The sequence below is a fragment of the Symphalangus syndactylus genome, chromosome 2 (genome assembly GCF_028878055.3).
Source record: "Symphalangus syndactylus isolate Jambi chromosome 2, NHGRI_mSymSyn1-v2.1_pri, whole genome shotgun sequence".
Lineage (NCBI taxonomy): Eukaryota > Metazoa > Chordata > Mammalia > Primates > Hylobatidae > Symphalangus > Symphalangus syndactylus.
In genome coordinates this window covers 59,165,686-59,183,350 of record NC_072424.2, presented here as the reverse complement: position 1 = coordinate 59,183,350, position 17,665 = coordinate 59,165,686, and the positions used below count along the sequence as shown (strand labels likewise).

General features: G+C 35.0%; 1 protein-coding gene across 2 annotated transcripts in view; it reads left to right on the top strand.

Annotated features, from left to right (window-relative positions):
* PHF3 (PHD finger protein 3) overlaps window positions 1-17,665 on the top strand; it is an 80,891-nt gene that overhangs the window by 2,451 nt on the left and 60,775 nt on the right. Inside the window, exon 2 of one of the 2 annotated variants that reach the window (XM_055257370.2) lies at window positions 8,650-8,918. The exons of the other annotated variant lie outside the window; for it this stretch is intronic. Within the exon in view, the coding sequence (XP_055113345.2) occupies window positions 8,675-8,918 (244 nt within the window). The 5' untranslated portion in view covers window positions 8,650-8,674. The remainder of the gene's footprint in view (window positions 1-8,649; window positions 8,919-17,665) is intronic. 2 annotated transcript variants of the gene reach the window in all.

Below are 17,665 nucleotides of genomic sequence, written 5' to 3'. Positions count from 1 at the left end.
AATTTAAATTTTATTGAGTATTGGAATCCACTAGGAAAGGTTGATAGTCTTTGACTTATGTAATGTATTACTTATAAAAGTTGGGAGGCAGCAAGTGACGATTTGGAGTATTGCAAAATCAAGAGCTTAGATTTTTTTCATAGTATAAGGCCTACTTGGAAAAACTAGTGAATGAAAACTATACATACAATTCTGTGTTTCAGTTACTAAAATAAATGATGTTTATCTTCCTTTTAACATGGTGGGATGATGTTTGCTTTTTTGATACATTTTGCCTTCTTAAGATCCATTTAAATTTCTCATAAAATCCTTTTTACATTTGTTTTTTCTGGAGATAATAACTTTTCTGTTTTTTAGTGAGATAATGAGATTTTTTGGTTAACATTTAGGTTTGTGTATTACCAATAACTATTTCACCACACAGTGTCAAGGAGTTCAGGATTCTTAGGGTGCTGATTTCTAACAGTTTTTATTCATCCTCATTTCAAGAATTATTTCTGACAAGTGGCTGCTGGATTTTTTTCTTTTCTGGAAAAGTACATCTTGGGCTCTGTTTCTCTTATTTCTTCTTGGAGCACCCTCTCAGAATTCTGGAGTATCTTTTCAGAAGGATAGACACTTTTTCAACTATAAAAATTGCTTGGCAAACTGTTAGACATTTATGATACTGTTGCATTTTTGAGAACACAGTCAAAAAATATTCTTTAATTGTTGCCCTTTGATTACACATGGAAAGATATTGAGAGTATTGTAAACATACATGAGACCCTAAGGCTGTTTCTGTTCTCAGTAAAGATATTATAGGCTGGGAAACAAGATTCATGGACATCTGATGTTAATCAGTGTATTAGAGTTAAAGGGGAAAATATCAAGAGTTTTATGAGGAATTGCTGTATGTGTGGACTTGACAATTATTGTCCTGCATAATGTGCTTTAGACCATTTTTAATGGTATTTTAAAATTTTATGACTATTATGCAGTGAAGAGTGGATATAGAGAAATAGTTCAGTAAAAATTTTAAGATATTTCCAGAAGGCCGGGCGCGGTGGCTCACGCTTGTAATCCCAGCACTTTGGGAGGCCGAGGCGGGCGGATCACGAGGTCAGGAGATCGAGACTACGGTGAAACCCCGTCTCTACTAAAAATACACAAAATTAGCCGGGCGAGGTGGCGGGCGCCTGTAGTCCCAGCTACTCGGAGAGGCTGAGGCAGGAGAATGGCGTGAACCCGGGAGGCGGAACTTGCAGTGAGCCGAGATTGCGCCACTGCACTCCAGCCTGGGCGACAGAGCGAGACTCCATCTCAAAAAAAAAAAAAAGATATTTCCAGAAATTTTAACCTGTTGGCATAATCTAACTTTATTAGACAGTTTTGAAGAGCATGGTAGATTATACAGAAAGGCTGAACTTTAATATTTTAATTCGTTTGTAACTGGTGTGAGCTGGGCACATGAAAGCATAAAGTTTTAGACTGAAAATAAATGGAAAAGTTTGTAGCTGATAAATTGCTTTTCCTCCAATGATCATATGCATTGAGGCTTACATTTTGTTTTTTTTTTTATGTGTAGAGGGTGGCTAAGTGCATATTCCTGCTTAATTTTGGAAGAAGGATGAGTCACTTTTGTTTCTAACTTTCTTTAAGATTTCATTAATGATACATTAAAAGCATAAAAGTTAATGTGTAGAGTGCATTATAGAGTGTAAAAGTGTAGGCCCAGGAATCACACTGAATGGGTTCAAATGTAGGAATATTGGAATATTGGGTATGTGACCTTGGGCAAATTATGTAATTATCTGGGTCTCAGTTTGCTCTAAAGAGAAAGGACTAATAATTGCACCTACCTTATAGGGTCGCTGTGAGGAACTAATGAGATAATGCATACGATACACAGGGCCTGGCATATAGTGTGTGCCAATTACACGTTAGCTTGGGCTGTTGCTACCTAGGCCATAGTTTTAATGATGAGCTAGGTCCACTACTTTGGTGGTTTATTCAAATTCCTAATGCTTATAATGTCAGTTATGATATAATGCCAATATAGTTGTAAACTTTGAAGTTAACTCTTTCTTGTTACTGTTGGCTACTGTAATTCTGCGTTTGCCAGTTTCAACATCTTCTGATCCTTTTCCTAGGGACTTAGGTCTGCTTTGGTCTTAGTTGTCTTTGTGCAGCAGACACCTCGATACCTTCTTTTTACTAGATACATTTAGAAAAGAAGTTATGATCCTTGCTTTCTTTAATGATGTCTTGCCAATAGATTCTAACTAACGAAACTGAACCAGAATTTGAAGTGGGGGTGTAGAGTAGATGACTAGGTTGAATTGCTTTGTAGAATGATACTTTGTAGTATTGTGTCATACCACATGGCCTAACCACTTACTAATTTTTGACTCTGTCCTCGAAGGATATAACCCATGATTCATCTTCAGTGTTGTTATATCATAGTAGTTAAGAACTGACTTTGGTGTAATGCAGAGTGGATTTGAGTCCTGGCTCTGTCACTTATTTATTTTGTAATATTGGGTGTAACTTTGCTAAACTTTAGCCCCTCTCTTGTAAATTGGGGATGATAGTACCTGCCTAATGGTTTGGTTGTGAGGATTAAATGGCATGATGCATTTAATTTGTTTAGCACAATGCCTTGCGCACAGTAAACATCCAGTGAGTTTAACCTTACAAACACATAGGGTAGTCGTAAGCACATTGACTCTTAAATGAAATTTTCTGGGTTCAGATTTTAGCTCTGTTCTTCCTGTAGGAGATAGCTTAAACAAAACCAAACAACTTTTAGCTCCATCACCTACTATGGTAAATTATTTAAACTGTTTGATCCTAATTCCATTTTATTTCAATTTTTATATAATCAGGATAATAATATAAGGTTGTTTTGAGGATTAAATGAATAAATGTAGAGCAGAATTTCTTAAACTTGGCACTGTTGACATTTTTGACTGGATAATTTTTTTTGTGTGTGTGGTGCTTGTCCTAGTGCATTATAGTATGTTTACTGGATGCAAGTAGTGCCCTTTCCAGTTGTGATGACCAAAAATGTCTCTAGACATGGCAAATGTTCTCTGCATGGGCATACTCACCTCTGATTGAGGATTATAGATGTAAAGCATGTAGAACAATGCCTGTCTTGAAGTTTGAGCACAAGAAGTTTTGTTTTATCATCATTATTATTAGTAGTAGTTTTGTTCTTCTACTGCTACTGCCTATTAGGAATTTGTTTTTAGTAAGCATACCTGATGAAATTGCTTAATTTAAACGATGGTATGGGGGCTGAAGGCATCAAGTGTGCTCCACTTTTAAGACCTTTGTACTTCTAGGTCTTTGTCTGGATTGCTCTTCAGCATTTATGCATTGATCACTACCTCACTTCAGATTTTGGTTCAAATGTTAACGCTGTGAGGCCTTCACTTACTATCATACATAGACCAATCCCCCATCACCACCACCATCACTATTGCCTTGTATAACTTTTCTTCAGAGATATTAGTCTCCTGATATGTTTTTGCTCCCCTCACACCACCTCCCTACACACACACCCACAGACACAAATGTAGACTACGTGAGAGACAACTTGATCTTAGTATATCACCTCTTTGGCCTTTGATAGCTTTAGTGATTTCTTGTTAGGTGTGTATGTGTGTGTGTGTGTTTTAGGAAATAACAGGATAGAATTCATAGGTTTACTTTGAAGGTGTTTTTAAAAAGTTGGGATAGAGAATTTTAATTTGCTGTTAAAGTGAGTTTTTGTAAAGTGTAATTTTTTTTTTTTTTTTGAGACGGAGTTTTGTTTTTGTCTTCCAGGCTGGAGTGCAATGGTGCGATCTTGGCTCACTGCAACCTCTGCCTCCCAGGTTCAAGCTATTCTCCCACCTCAGCCTCCCAAGTAGCTGGGATTACAGGCATGCACCACCACACTCAGCTAATCTTTTTTGTTTTTAGTAGAGATGGGGTTTTGCCATATTGGTCAGGCTGGTCTTGAACTCCTAACCTCAGGTGATCTGCCCGCCTCGTCCTCCCAAAGTGCTGGGATTACAGGTGTGAGCCACAGCGCCCGGCCTAAAGTGAAATTTTTTTTTGCTGTTGACACTTCCTAAATCTCATCTTTTTGCATTCTATTAATACTTGAAACACTTGGAAAGCAATTAGGCTGCTTTGTTAGTATAAACTAAACCTGGCTGCAATATAATTCTCTGAGAATTACAGATGAAACATATTTTAAAGCAGGAAATATCTTTGGACTCGGATTAAATTTTATTTGGCAAATTAGTACTAATTATTTTTAGTTGTATTCTGAGTTTTCATAAATGGTCCATCAGGACCAAACTCAGCCATTCATAATTAAGACATGCTGTTCCCTTTGCCTAGAATATCCTCTGGATCTTTAGGATCCAGCTTACACATCATCACCTGCCTAGCCTTTGTTGGCTTCCTGAGTTTCCCCTTCCTCTGTGAAGCCCTTCAATACGGCACTCAGCATTTTGTTGTGATGTTTATACATGTTGTATTTGCTTATATGTTTATGTCGTTTTGAATTGTGAGTTCTTCGACTTTCAGACAGGTTCATTTCACTAGACGTAAAATGCTTTGTAATAGATGTTTAATACATGTATGAGTAAATGAATAATTTTGAATTATGCAGATTATTCACTTATATACTTAGCTGCATATATTTTGTTGTCTGTAAACATGAATTTACCCAGAAACAATTTCTGACTTTAACATGTATATTCCCAAATTATCCATACTGATTTAATTGGATATACACATATCATTAGCCATTTAAAATACACCCTATACAGGCTTATTATGTTTTAATTATTTAGAATGCCAGTAGATGGGCTTACTATGTTTTATTAAATTTAGAATGCCAAATATAGGAAAGCACGTAAGTAAAATTTTAGTGTAAGAAACAGGAATTTGTTTAAATTAGACAATTTGTTTAATTAACAAAGATACTAAATTGGCTCCTAATTTTCGCCCTTAATTAGATCTGATTATCTTTGTTAGCCACATTGCTAGGTATCCCAGAATATTCTTAGATTAGTTTTTTTAAGACTTTATTTTGTAATAATTTTATATTTATAGAAAAGTTGCAAAGGGTGTGTAGTGTTTCTGTATACCCTTATCTAGTTTCCCTGATTATTAACATCTGACATAAAGCTAGTGCCTTTATCAGAACAGAGATTATTATTGGTGTGTTACCAATAATAATGGTAAATTTCAGACTTTATTCTGATTTTACCAGTTTTTTTTTGCTACTGTCCCTTTTGTGTTCCATGATCTAATCCAGGGTACTACATTGTGTTTAATAGATTAGTGTATCCATTACAAGTGAGTAAATATTTCTACATTTGGCTAATTTGTTTGCCTATTTAGCATTAGAGTTATTTTATTTTTGAGACTGATCACTTTATATCTGAAACTGATTTTTAAAAATGAATTATACCTCCAATAAATGTTACTTTCAAGGGAGTTCTTTTGGATGGCTACATACTGTTCATTTTTGGCATTTTCTCTTTGGAATTACTTCCAGAGCCAGTTGGAACCACGTAAGAAAAATTATTCTCATTTGTAACAATTTTCCTTAAAACGTGTGCCACGAAACACTAGGATTGTGATTTGTCCTGTGGAAATTGTCTTCTTTGGACTCACAAATGTGATACGCTTTATTACTGTGTTCTTAGAAGATTCCCATTTTCATTAGCCTACTAAACATGTCTCACACAATGGTAGCTGCTTAGTAAACATTTGATGAATAAATAAATGGTATCGTTAAAGAAACATAACTTCAGTCTATCTCCACTTGTGACTGTGGAAACCTTTTTCCTGATAATGCCTGTTTAAATCTGGGGAAGCATACTTTATAAGTCATAATAGTTTTGACTTAAAAACAGTACTGGAAAACTTGACCGATTTTATTTACAGAATGCTTTACTTAAAAAAAATTGATCTTCAAGAAATATATTACAGGCTCTGAAGCCACTTTCAGTGAAGGAGTTTTAGGATGGTTTCACTAATAGTAATGTTACTGAAAACAAAAAAAAATTGCTCCTTTAGGTGACTAGTTAGAATGGCCTGTTCTTCAGTATAGCTATGTGATCTTGAGCTTTGTGACCATATCTTCTGAATGTTGTGAATGTTCCCATCACTTGAAAGCTCACAGCATATAGTTGGTACAACAGGAAGACCTCATAGGAAGTTTGCAGAATTTGCTGGCCTCATGTTGCTATGGTAACAAGTGCATTTACTTTTTCAGTAGATTCAGTATACTATTTTTTGAAGGAAAGTTAGCCATTTGTTTCTAGGGCTGAAACTGCCTTTTTTCTTTTTGATTGATCTGAGAAAAAAGATTACTAATTGGGATGCAACTCTCTGAAGAGGAGGTGGCTTTGGCTTGCAGTAGTGGATTCCAGCACGTTCAGATAAATGAATTCATTGGTAGTTCTACTTAATTTTGTAAACATTTAGTGAATATTTTCATAAATTATTTTTAATTACCAGAATTTAATATACTAAAGTTTTTTGGAACCTAAAAACATTGGGCGGAAGTATTGGTGATGTATGATAATTGAGACTTTCTTTGGCACTGAGATCATATAGTGGTAGGGAATTCTTAAAGGAACTTGTCCTGAGTTTTCTTCAGCATTGCTAGCTACAATTTTCTGTCAATTGAGAGAATGCATGTAAAATAAGCAGCAAATCTGTAAAGTAGTTAGCATTTTCTTTCAGTGCTTTATTAACATTTCAATGTAAATAAATGGAAAAAAATGAGAAGATACTGAAACTTCTATTTAGAAGGACATTAACTTTTGTGAGAGAGGAATTTTCTTTGCTTTTTTTTTAAAAAATTGAGGTATAATAAATGCATTCCTTAAAAATGAACAGATTCGTGAAACCATTATCACAACCATGATTTAGGACATTTCCGTCATCTCTCAGGTATCCACTTGCCCTTTTGCAGTTCATCATTTCCCTATTTGTGGCCCCAGGCAGTCACTAATTTGTTGGATTTTTTTTTTTTTTTTGACACAGAGTCTGGCTCTTTTGCCAGGCTGGAGTGCGGTGGGTTGATTTCGCTGCAACCTCCGCCTCCCGGGCTCAAGTGATTCTCCCAACTCAGCCGCCTGAGTAACTGGGACTACAGGCACGTGTCACCACACCTGGCTAATTTTTGTATTTTTTTTGTAGAGACAGGATTTCGCCTTGTTGCCTAGGCTGGTCTCCAACTCCTGGGCTGTAGTGATCTGCCCATTTCCCAAAGTGCTAGGAATACAGGCATGAGCCACTGGGCCTGGCAGGAAAATTGTTTTTAAAGAGCCTTTAATGAGTAAGATCATCCCAGCCCTTAGCTCAGTGTGAGAGGGTAACACTTATTAATGGGCATGGGCTGTGGAGCTTGAAACCCAGGCTAGAATTTTGGCTCTGTTTTGTGACTTTGGGGAAGACATTTAAATTATTCAAGTGCATTTTTTTTTAATAATGCAAGGATGATAATAGACTATTTATTATTGGGGCTTAAATTATATAAATATTGGTAAAATGTTTAGTACAGTATGACATATATAACCAGTGAATGTTAGCGTGTATCTGAAATTCTTCCCTCGTTTTTATAGGGGGAGAGAATTCAAGACTAGTTTGAGGAAATTTTGTTAGATTTGGAGCTAATCTCAAAAATCTTGGAATTAAGGAACCCAGGATGTTATAGGTTAATCACTGGAATTTTTTGTTAAATTAATATTAATTTTGTTCGGTTGACTTTCCACCCCCTAAAATATGTTGATTCAGTTTTCTCTCAAACCAGTTTAACTTAATTGGTTTAACTTTTCGTAATTGAGGCTCCTGTAGAGCTTTGAAATGACTTTTGCTGAGCAATGTAGGTACAATTCAAATGGGAGACTAACTTGATACTTGTATAGACCACACATAAATAAATCTAAATACATGATGTAGATTGTCTTTGTGTCATTTATCTTGTTTTTCTCCTAAAAGGGGACCTTGCAAAAAGGTGTGTTTGTGCACATCTTTGTGTGCATGTGTAGTCTTTTAAGTTTTGATTTGTTGGGTTAATAGTTTCTTTTTCATTTTCCACCTCTTCCCCTACAATAAAAGCCCTTTGTCTATATATATTACCTTTCTTTAAATAATTTTAATACTTTGTAAATAAAACAAGGCTACTTTATGGTTTTAATAGGTATGGGATAAAAATTTAAATTATTTGATTTTAGCTCTTTATGTGGACTTATTGTAAAAGCAGTGTCTGATGCTTAATTTGTGAAAAGGTTGTGGTTAAAAACAATTGTTTTTATGCTTTAAGCCATGTAATTCTTTCGTATGTGTCAAGTTAATGGACTATATACATAGTTTTTTTTTCCTAAAAATAATGAACTGAGTAAACATTTAGTAGGATTTCTGGTAAAATGATATACTACATGCATGATGAAGAAACATTATTTAGTAAAGATTCGTTCTACATTTCCAAATGTATATTCTAAAAACAAGTGAGGATTTTTTTTTAAACAACAATTCAGAAATACCTTAAGTGTGTTCTTAGACTCAAAACTATTAAAATAATTTGGTATTAGGTGATTTTCAATTGATAGCTTTATTTCTTATGGTATTTTTTTTGTCTTTCTATAGGGCTGAAAGACACACAGAAGTCTTCATGGATATAGTTGATACATTTAATCATTTAATTCCTACTGAACACTTAGATGATGCCCTATTTCTAGGATCCAACCTGGAGAATGAAGTCTGTGAGGATTTTAGTGCAAGTCAAAATGTCTTAGAGGACTCGCTGAAGAACATGCTCAGCGATAAGGATCCTATGCTAGGATCTGCAAGTAACCAGTTCTGTTTGCCTGTTTTGGATAGCAATGATCCCAATTTCCAGATGCCTTGTTCAACAGGTAATTCTTACTTTTTTTTTTTTTTTTAGTCTGCAATTTAAAATAAATTTTCAGCAGCTTTTTCTTTTTTCTTTTTTTCTTTTTTTTTTTTTTAATGAGGAGGGTAGTAAATTTAGGGTTATTTCCTTTGAATTTAGAGCTTCTTTTCCAGGCATCAGAATTAAAATTTAAATTTTCTTCCAAGGAGTGTGGAGTTATCCTCAAGGATATTATGGATATAGGTAGGGTGACCATATAATTTATTATCCAGTATGGGACACTTATTAGAATTACAGAGAGTACTTTAATAATTACATCATGACAACAGGTGTAAATTGGGACTCTTTAGTAAGTAGGGATTGCCCGGCAAATTGAGACATGTGGTCACCTTAGGCCTGCTGGAGTCAGCGGGGATGGCTGAATTGACCTTTCTCAGCATACCTCCCAGCCCCTGAAATATTTACATTGTTTGCTCCCATTTCACCTCCTTTGGTATTGTGTACATGTATCTTAAAACCAGAGAAAGAACTCTATACCTCTGCTGCCCTGGACAGTAAACACTAGCCACATGTCACTTGCAATGAGTCTGGTCACTTGCAGTGAGTCTGGTCCTAATTAAGATGTGCTATAAAATGCACATTAGATTTTGAAGACTCAGTATGAAAAAAAGTTAAAAAATATTTCTTCAATTTTTTTATGTTGCTTATGTGCTGAGGTGATATTTTGGATATTTGTGGTTAAAATTTATGTCACCTGTTTTGTTTTTTTTGCCTTTTAAAAAGTGACTACTTGAAAATTTAAAATTACATACATGTCTTATATTTCTGTTGGACAGAAAAGGGTCTATAGCTGAAGTAACTGAAAGACTGAAGATAGTGATTTTCTGTAAGGCTAAACTATTCTTAATAAGAAATTACTTTGTCATGTTAATGTATAAAAAACAGTTTTTCTTTTATAAAGCAGAGAAAATATTACTGTAAACGTTCTGGCAATTACTAATAGCTATTCTGTGAGTAACATTATAGGTAAAGGTAAAATCAGCCTCCCATGGAACAGTAAGGGTTTCCCTCACCATTCCCTAGAGTAAATAGTTCTCAGGTTTATGTGATGTTGGTTTGTTTTTCATTGACCAGACTTTTTCTCCTCTACAGTTTGTTCGGCATATTTTTCATTTTTTAAAAAGTTTTCTATGTATATTTTAAATTTAATGTGGCAATACTTAAAGTTGGGAATAGGTGGTCTGCTGTTCGCCCATAAGTTTGTCAGGTTACTCCGCCTGAGGACCTCAACACTGGCTACTAGGAAGCTTCATTTTAACAACTTAAAACTGAGGTCTTTTGAATTGCTTGCTAATAGTGTATCTCTGAATTATTTATATTATGTTGTGTTATTACTTAGGTTTACATTGTTGTGTTGTTGTATTCTAAATGTTTTAAAGCTTTTAAAATTTTGTTTTATGTATGCATTGTTCAAGTTTTTTACTTTGGTGCTTGTGTCAGTATAGTAGCTCTAATTATCTTTATTGTTAAGCATCTTTGACAGTGTTTGGTTGTATGCTCACTGTTTCCTAGTTTAGTCCAAATTCAGGAAAAACATTTATTTAATATTAACATGGTTGTTGCTGGAACTCCAATTACCTTCAAGGGTGGTTATATTGGATGTGGAACTGACACGTGTCATCTTGTTAGACTTTTTTACTTATAAAATTCCACCCCTATAGTAATACCTGTATGCCTACTTCCTGTCCTTTTTTAAAAATTAATTTCTGTTGATATGAAAAGTTTTTATTAATGTGAAAAATCTCTTCAGTTTTGTTGTATATTTCTTTTGCTAATAGAAGACTTAGAGCACCTTTATGAAGTACATAGAAATTTTTTGAGATATGATTTATTATTTGTTTATGATTCTGTTATTTTTTAAATGAACTTTTAAATTTAGGAACTTAAATTACTTCCTAAATTTTCTGATATTAAAATTTGTTTACTACAATTTATCTTTGATTCTGTAGCAGAATGTTTGTATTGATATATGTATAGTGTATATGTTTTTAAGATATGTAAGGAAATATGTGGAGGAAACTTAATAAGGCTTTTCTGTTTAGGATTTTTAAATTTCATTGTGCCATCTAGCCAGGGGATTTATCTTGATTTCTTCAAAATTCTTTTCCTTTTGGGATATTTGGGTCAGTAAAAGGCCCACACATTTTCTGAAAGCAAAATGGAAAACATTTTTGAAAAAAAAAATTAACTTTTTGTTAGATTTAAGAGATAATTGCAAAGAAGAAATCTTATTTATTTATTTATTTATTCATTTATTTTGGTAGTGACGGGGTCTTGTTATATTGCCCAGGCTGGTCTCTAACTCCTGGCCTCAAGCTATCCTCTGGCCTCTGCCTCACAGAGTGCTGGGATTACAGGTGTGACCCACTGTGCTTGGCCTGGGAAATCTTACTGTAATTATTGATGAAAACCCTGTGTGGACAGTAGCTTTCAGCTATTTATAAATAACTTCAGCTGTTTTTAAATAAAAACAGCATAGTTCTTGCCCAGATTCTTGTTCCTGGCACTGTAGGCTTTTACTAGCTGTTTTCATTGAAGCTAAGCAGGGAAATAATCCTATTTGTGTTCCTTAGACCAATGAAAGCTATAGATTGTGGCTATTTTGTAACCTTAGTGCCAAAATTAGCTACCAAAATAATTGCTACATCATCTTTTCTGTTATGATGAACCAGGTTGGTTTCGGACCAGTATTTTTGTTGTTGACATAGTGATTTGGATTGTATTTCAGCTGTCTCAAAAAATCATAGTTTTAGAAAATTATAAAAATAAGAAACATAGAAGATTACGTTTAGTGCTCTGTTGGATACACAAAAGTTGGGATGCTAGTTGTTTCATTTTGAGAGAAAGCAGCCAGCTTTCTTCTTTGAATGCTTTTGACTGTGTCAAGTATTACTTCATCTAATTGTAGTGTTTGCATATGGTTTTTAGATGTGCCCATTAATACATTTTTTTAACCTCTAGCGAGTGAGCAAAGGAGTATTTTCCCAAGTAACAGGTTTGAGATACTGAATATACTGTTTATATATACCACTTGAGGAGTGTATTCAAAATCACTGAAATGGTGTTTACTGGCATTATCAGTGTTATGAAGAAATGTTTATTTTATCTCTCATTTTACAAACAAATGTATTCCCTTTTTACATTGACAGCTAAGCTATGATTCGTAAGTGTGGAACAAGCTTGTGTTTACAATCCATTTCTTAATATGATATATTGAAAATAAATGTTCAGTGGCTGTAAGTTGATATCTTTAGTTTTTACAATATAGTTCAACATTGTTTTAAGACCAACAAAACAGACGTACTGTAGAAACATGAGTGTTTAGAGCAGCCTTTCATTCAAATAGCACTTTATCCACTACTGTAGGTTACTGCTTGTAGCTACTGCATCCTTTAGTGAAACCAAGATGTCCTTTCAAGGCTGCATTATGGCTAGCAAAATCATCATTCACTTAATTAAAAAAAATTCTCTAGTATGGTTTTTGGAGGTTAAGCAAATTAAAAAGTCATTGAACTCTTATAGGTATCCCAAATATTTGGGAAGAGTTGATTCATATTGTGTAATTAGTATTTTTTCAAGTAAAGGAAAACACCTGCTTACATCACATGTTGCTTTCCTATCATAAATGACATTGATATTATATGACATCAAGCAGTGTTGTTTGATAGAATTTTTGCTTGCACTGCTTTCAAGCAAAGTGTTGTAATACTTGTAATACATATTAAGACTAGTTTTACAATTAGTAAAACTATCAGTAATAGTGTGATTTAGTCCCTTTTTTGGCATATGAATTTTAAACTTTAATCATACCTAGTTTGAGGCTCCTTTATCACTAGACAGAATTCATCTATGTAATATTGGAAAAATTATATTGCACTTGTTCTGGATAAAAGGTTTGGTGTACCAGTGTGTCACAGATTTGTTTAAAAAGTTTTAGGTTTTATGGCTTCGTGTTTCTCTTGGACAGCATTTTCAGTCAGACAGTACATTGAACTAAACATAGTAGCTCTCTGGTCTAGTAAATTCAGTTTTCAGATATTTATTACTCCCTATTTGTACTTTCTTGGGGGTTGGTGGGGCTATTTGTGCATACTAATTAGATCTCTGAATCCAACTACACATATAAGTTCATTCTGTATCTTCACTGGAGTCTTGACTGTTTTTATTATTAGTATTTGTTGATTTTTTTAAAGCTTCTGTGCTTCAATGAACCTTTTACACTAATAACTTATTTTTGAGAATCGAGTTTTAAAAAATTGTTTTTGACACATAATTGTACATATTTTTGGGGTACAGTGATATTTTTATGCATGTGTACAATGTGTAATGATCAAATTAAGTAAATTTGCATATTTATCACCTCAAATATTTGTCATTTCTTTGTGTCAGGAACATTCAAAAGCTGCCCTTCTAGCTATTTGGAAATGCACAATAAATTGTTAATTATAGTTACCCTATAGTGTTAATAGAGTACTCGAATTTATTCCTCCTATCTAGCTGTAATTTTTTCTTTTTTTTTCCTTCTTTTTGAGATGGCCTTTTTCTCTGTCATCCAGGCTGGAGTGCAGGGGGCCGATCTTGGCTCACTGCAACCTCCACCTCCCGGATTCAAGTGATTCTCTCACCTCAGCCTCCTGAGTAGCCAGGATTACAGGGGCCTGCCACCATGCCCAGCTAGTTTCTGTATTTTTGGTAGAGACAGGGTTTCACCATGTTGACGAGGCTGGTCTTGAACTCCTGACCTCAAGTGATCTGCCTGCCTTGGCCTCCCAAAGTGCTGGGATTACAGATGTGTGCCACCGTGCCCTGCCTAGTTGTGATTTTGTATCTGTTAACAAACTTTTGGCTATTCCCCCTGCCCCTTCCCCTTCCCCAGCTCTAGTAATCACTATTGTACTGTCTACTTCTATGAGCTCAATTCTTTTGCTGCTATATATGAGTGAGAGCATGTGGTATTTATATTTCTGTGCCAGGCTTATTTCACCTAATGTCCTGCAGCTCATCTGTGTTCCCATAATGGCAGAATTTTGTTCTATTTTAATGGTTAGTTAGTATTCCATTGTGTATATATAGCACATTTTCTTATTCATCCACCTGTTGGTAGACACTTAGGTCGATTTCGTATTTTGGCTGTTGTGAATAGTGCTGTAATAAACATGGGAGTGCAGAGATACTGATTTCTTTTCCTTTGGCTATTTATGGCCAGTGGTGGGATTGCTAGATCATATGGTAGTTCTGTTCTTAGTTTTTTGAGGAACTTCCATATGTTTTCCGTAATGACAGTACTGATTTACATTCCCTCCAAGAGTGTGTGAGAGATCCCCTTTCTCCACATTCTTGCCAGTGTTTATTATTTTTTATCTTTTTGATAATAGCCATTCTAAATGGGATGAGATGATATCTCATTGTAGTTTTGATTGGAATTTCCCAGATGATTCGTAATGTTGAGCATTTTCTTCATATGCCTGTTAGTCATTTGTATGTCTATTTTGAAAGATGTCTTTTCAGCTTATTTGCCCATTTAAAAAATTGGATTGCTTTTTTGTTGTTGTTGTTGTTTGAGTTCCTTATATATTCTGGATATTAATCCCTTGTTGGATGGCTCAGTAGCAGATATTTTCTCCCATTCTTATAGGTTTCTCTTCACTCTGTTTATTGTTTCCTTGCTGTCCAGAGCTTTTTGGTTTGATCTAATCCCAATTGTCTGCCTCTGCTTTTATTGCCTGTGCTTTTGAGGTCTCCATAAAATTTTTGCACAGACCGATGTCCTAAAGCATTTCCCCAATTTTCTTCTAGTAGTTTCTTAGTTTTGGATCTTACATTTAAGTCTTTAATCCATTTTGAGTTGATTTTTGTATATGGAGAGAGATGGGGTTTAGTTTCGTTTTTCTGCACATAGATATCTAGTTTTCCCAGCACCATTTGTTGAAGAGATTATTCCTTCGCAAATGATTGTTTTGGTGCCTTTGTTGAAAATCAGTTGGTTATGAATATGTGGATTCATTTCTGGGTTTCTTTTTCTGTTCCATTGGTCTGTGTGTCTGCTCTTATGCCGGTACCATGCTGTATTGGTTATCATAGCTTTGTAGTGTATTTTGAAGTCCGGTAGTGTGATAACTCCAGCTTTATTTATTTATTTATTTATTTTTTGCTCAGGATTACGTTGGCTAGTTTTTTTTTTTTTTTTTTTTTTGGTTCTGTGTATTCTTTTTTTTTTGTGGTTTTGGGGATTTTTTTTTCTATTTCTGTAAATAATGTTACTGGTATTTTGGTAGGCATTGCATTGAATCTATACACTGCTTTTGGTAGGTAATATGGTTGTTTTCACAATATCAATTCTTCTAACCACGAACATTGGATGTCTTTCCATTTTTTGATGTGTGTTTTAATTTCTGTTATTAGTTTTTTTGTAGTCGTCCTTGCAGAGATCTTTAACCTCTTGCTTAAATTTATACCAAAGTGTTCTACATTTTTTTGGTGAGTAGGATTGCTTTCTTGATTTTTTTTTTCCCCACTAGTTTATTTTGGTATATAGAAATGCTGCTGACTTTTGTATGTTTATTTTATCCTACAAGTTTAATGAATTTGTTTATAAGTTCTAACAGTGCAGATATAGTTTGACTTCTTCCTTTCCAATTTGGATGTCCTTTATTTTATATTTTTTTCTTTTGCTTAATTGCTTGGGCTAGGACTTCCAGTACTGTGTTGAATGAAAGTGGGCATCCTTGTCTTGTTTCAGATGTTAGAGGAAAACCTTTCAACTTTCCCCCACTTAGTATCATGTTGACTGTGGTTTGTCATGCCTTTATTGTGTTGAGATATGTTTATTTTATACCTAACTTGAGAGTTTTTATTTGTGAAGGGATGTTGAATTTTATTGCTTGCTTTTCCTGTGTCTATTGAGATGATCATACTGTTTTTGTTCTTCATCTTGTTGATGTGATGTATCACATTTATTGATTTCATATGTTAAGCCATTCTTGGATTCCTGGGATAAATGCTACCTGATCATGGTGAGTGATCTTTTTAATGTGCTGCTGGATTCAGTTTGCTAGGATTTTTGCATTTATATTAATCAGGAATATTGGCCTCTAATTTTTTTTTTTTGTTGTGTTTTTGTCTGGTTTTGGTATCAGGGTAATGTTAGCCACACAGAATGGGTTAGGAAGAATTCCCTCCTCTTCAATTTTCTGGAAGAGTTTGAGAATTGGTATTCTTTAAGTGTTTGGTAGAATTCTGCAGTGAAGACTGGGTCCTGGGCTTTTCTTTGATGGGAGACTTACTATTACAGAGCGAATCATGGTTGAACATGAAAATACAAATTTAATACGTGTAGCCATGCAGATGAGATGGAAATACATTGGTTAAGACAAAATATATACTTTTTATTAAATGTTAAACAAGATGAACTGATGAACCTTGTAAGCACATACATACCCTTTAAGAATAAAAATTTCTGTAAGATTGATGATTAAAATACATATCATTTTGAGTTTTATGTAGAGGAGTTCAGATGAACGTGGAGTATGTTTTGAAGAGAGCAAAAGATAAAAGAGAGGTAAACGCTTCATAGAATTAGAGCTGTAACTTAGGAAGAAGAGGAAATGCTGAAAGATTGAAAGAGTATGACCTAGTAGCTGCCATAGATAATTTGAAAGTTTGTCATATTGACAAGAGATTTGACTTCTTTATGAATAAAAGGTAAAGACCTAGGTCCCTTAGGCAGCAGTTAGAGGGAGGCAGAGTTTAAGTGGCTAAAAGGAGGAACTTGTAGTTCTCCAAATGGAATAATAGGTTCCCTGACTGGGCATATAGGATTTTTGCTTTTGCTGGTTATGACCCTTTGACTAGGTGTTTCAGTGGGGATTCAGGCATCAGATAGTTATTTGTATTAGGTGACCATTTTTATTTTTTTGAGACGGGATCTCACTGTGTTGCCCAGGCTGGAGTGCCATGGTACAATCTCGGCTGACTGCAACCTCCACCTCCCAGGCTCAAGTGATCCTCCCACCTCAGCCTGCCTAGTTGTTGGGACTACAGGTGTGTGCTGCCACACCCTGCTAATTATTATTATTATTATTATTTTTTGAGACAGAGTTTCACTCTTGTTGCTCAGGCTGGAGTGCAATGGCGCTATCTCAGCTCACTGCAACCTCTGCCTCCCGGGTTCAAGCAATTCTCCTGCCTCAGCCTCCTAAGTAGCTAGGATTATAGGCGCCTACCACCATGCCAGCCACCATGCCTGGCTAATGTTTTGTATTTTTAGTAGAGATGGGGTTTCTCCATGTTGATCAGGCTGGTCTTGAACTCCTGACCTCAGGTGATCCACCTGCCTCGGCTTCCCAAAGTGTTGAGATTACAGGTGTGAGCCACCACGCCTGGCCTGTTTTTGTGTTTTTTGTAGAGACAGGGTTTCACCATGTTGCTTAGGCTGGTCTCAAACTCCTGAGCTCAAGCGAGCTGCCCACCTTAGCCCCCCAAAGTGCTGGGATTATAGGCGTGTGCCACTGTGCCTGGCTTTAGGTGACCTTTTAAGGTCTGTTCCAACCTAAATTATCCATGAAACTGTTATTTCTTTTTATAAAAAGAAATACAAATGATTTTTTATGTTCACTTTAGTCCTAAGTTTTATTGGTAGGCTTTATGTATTTCATAGCTTCTTTAAATTATATGCAATATAGCTTAAAAAGCACAGTGATAACTACTACA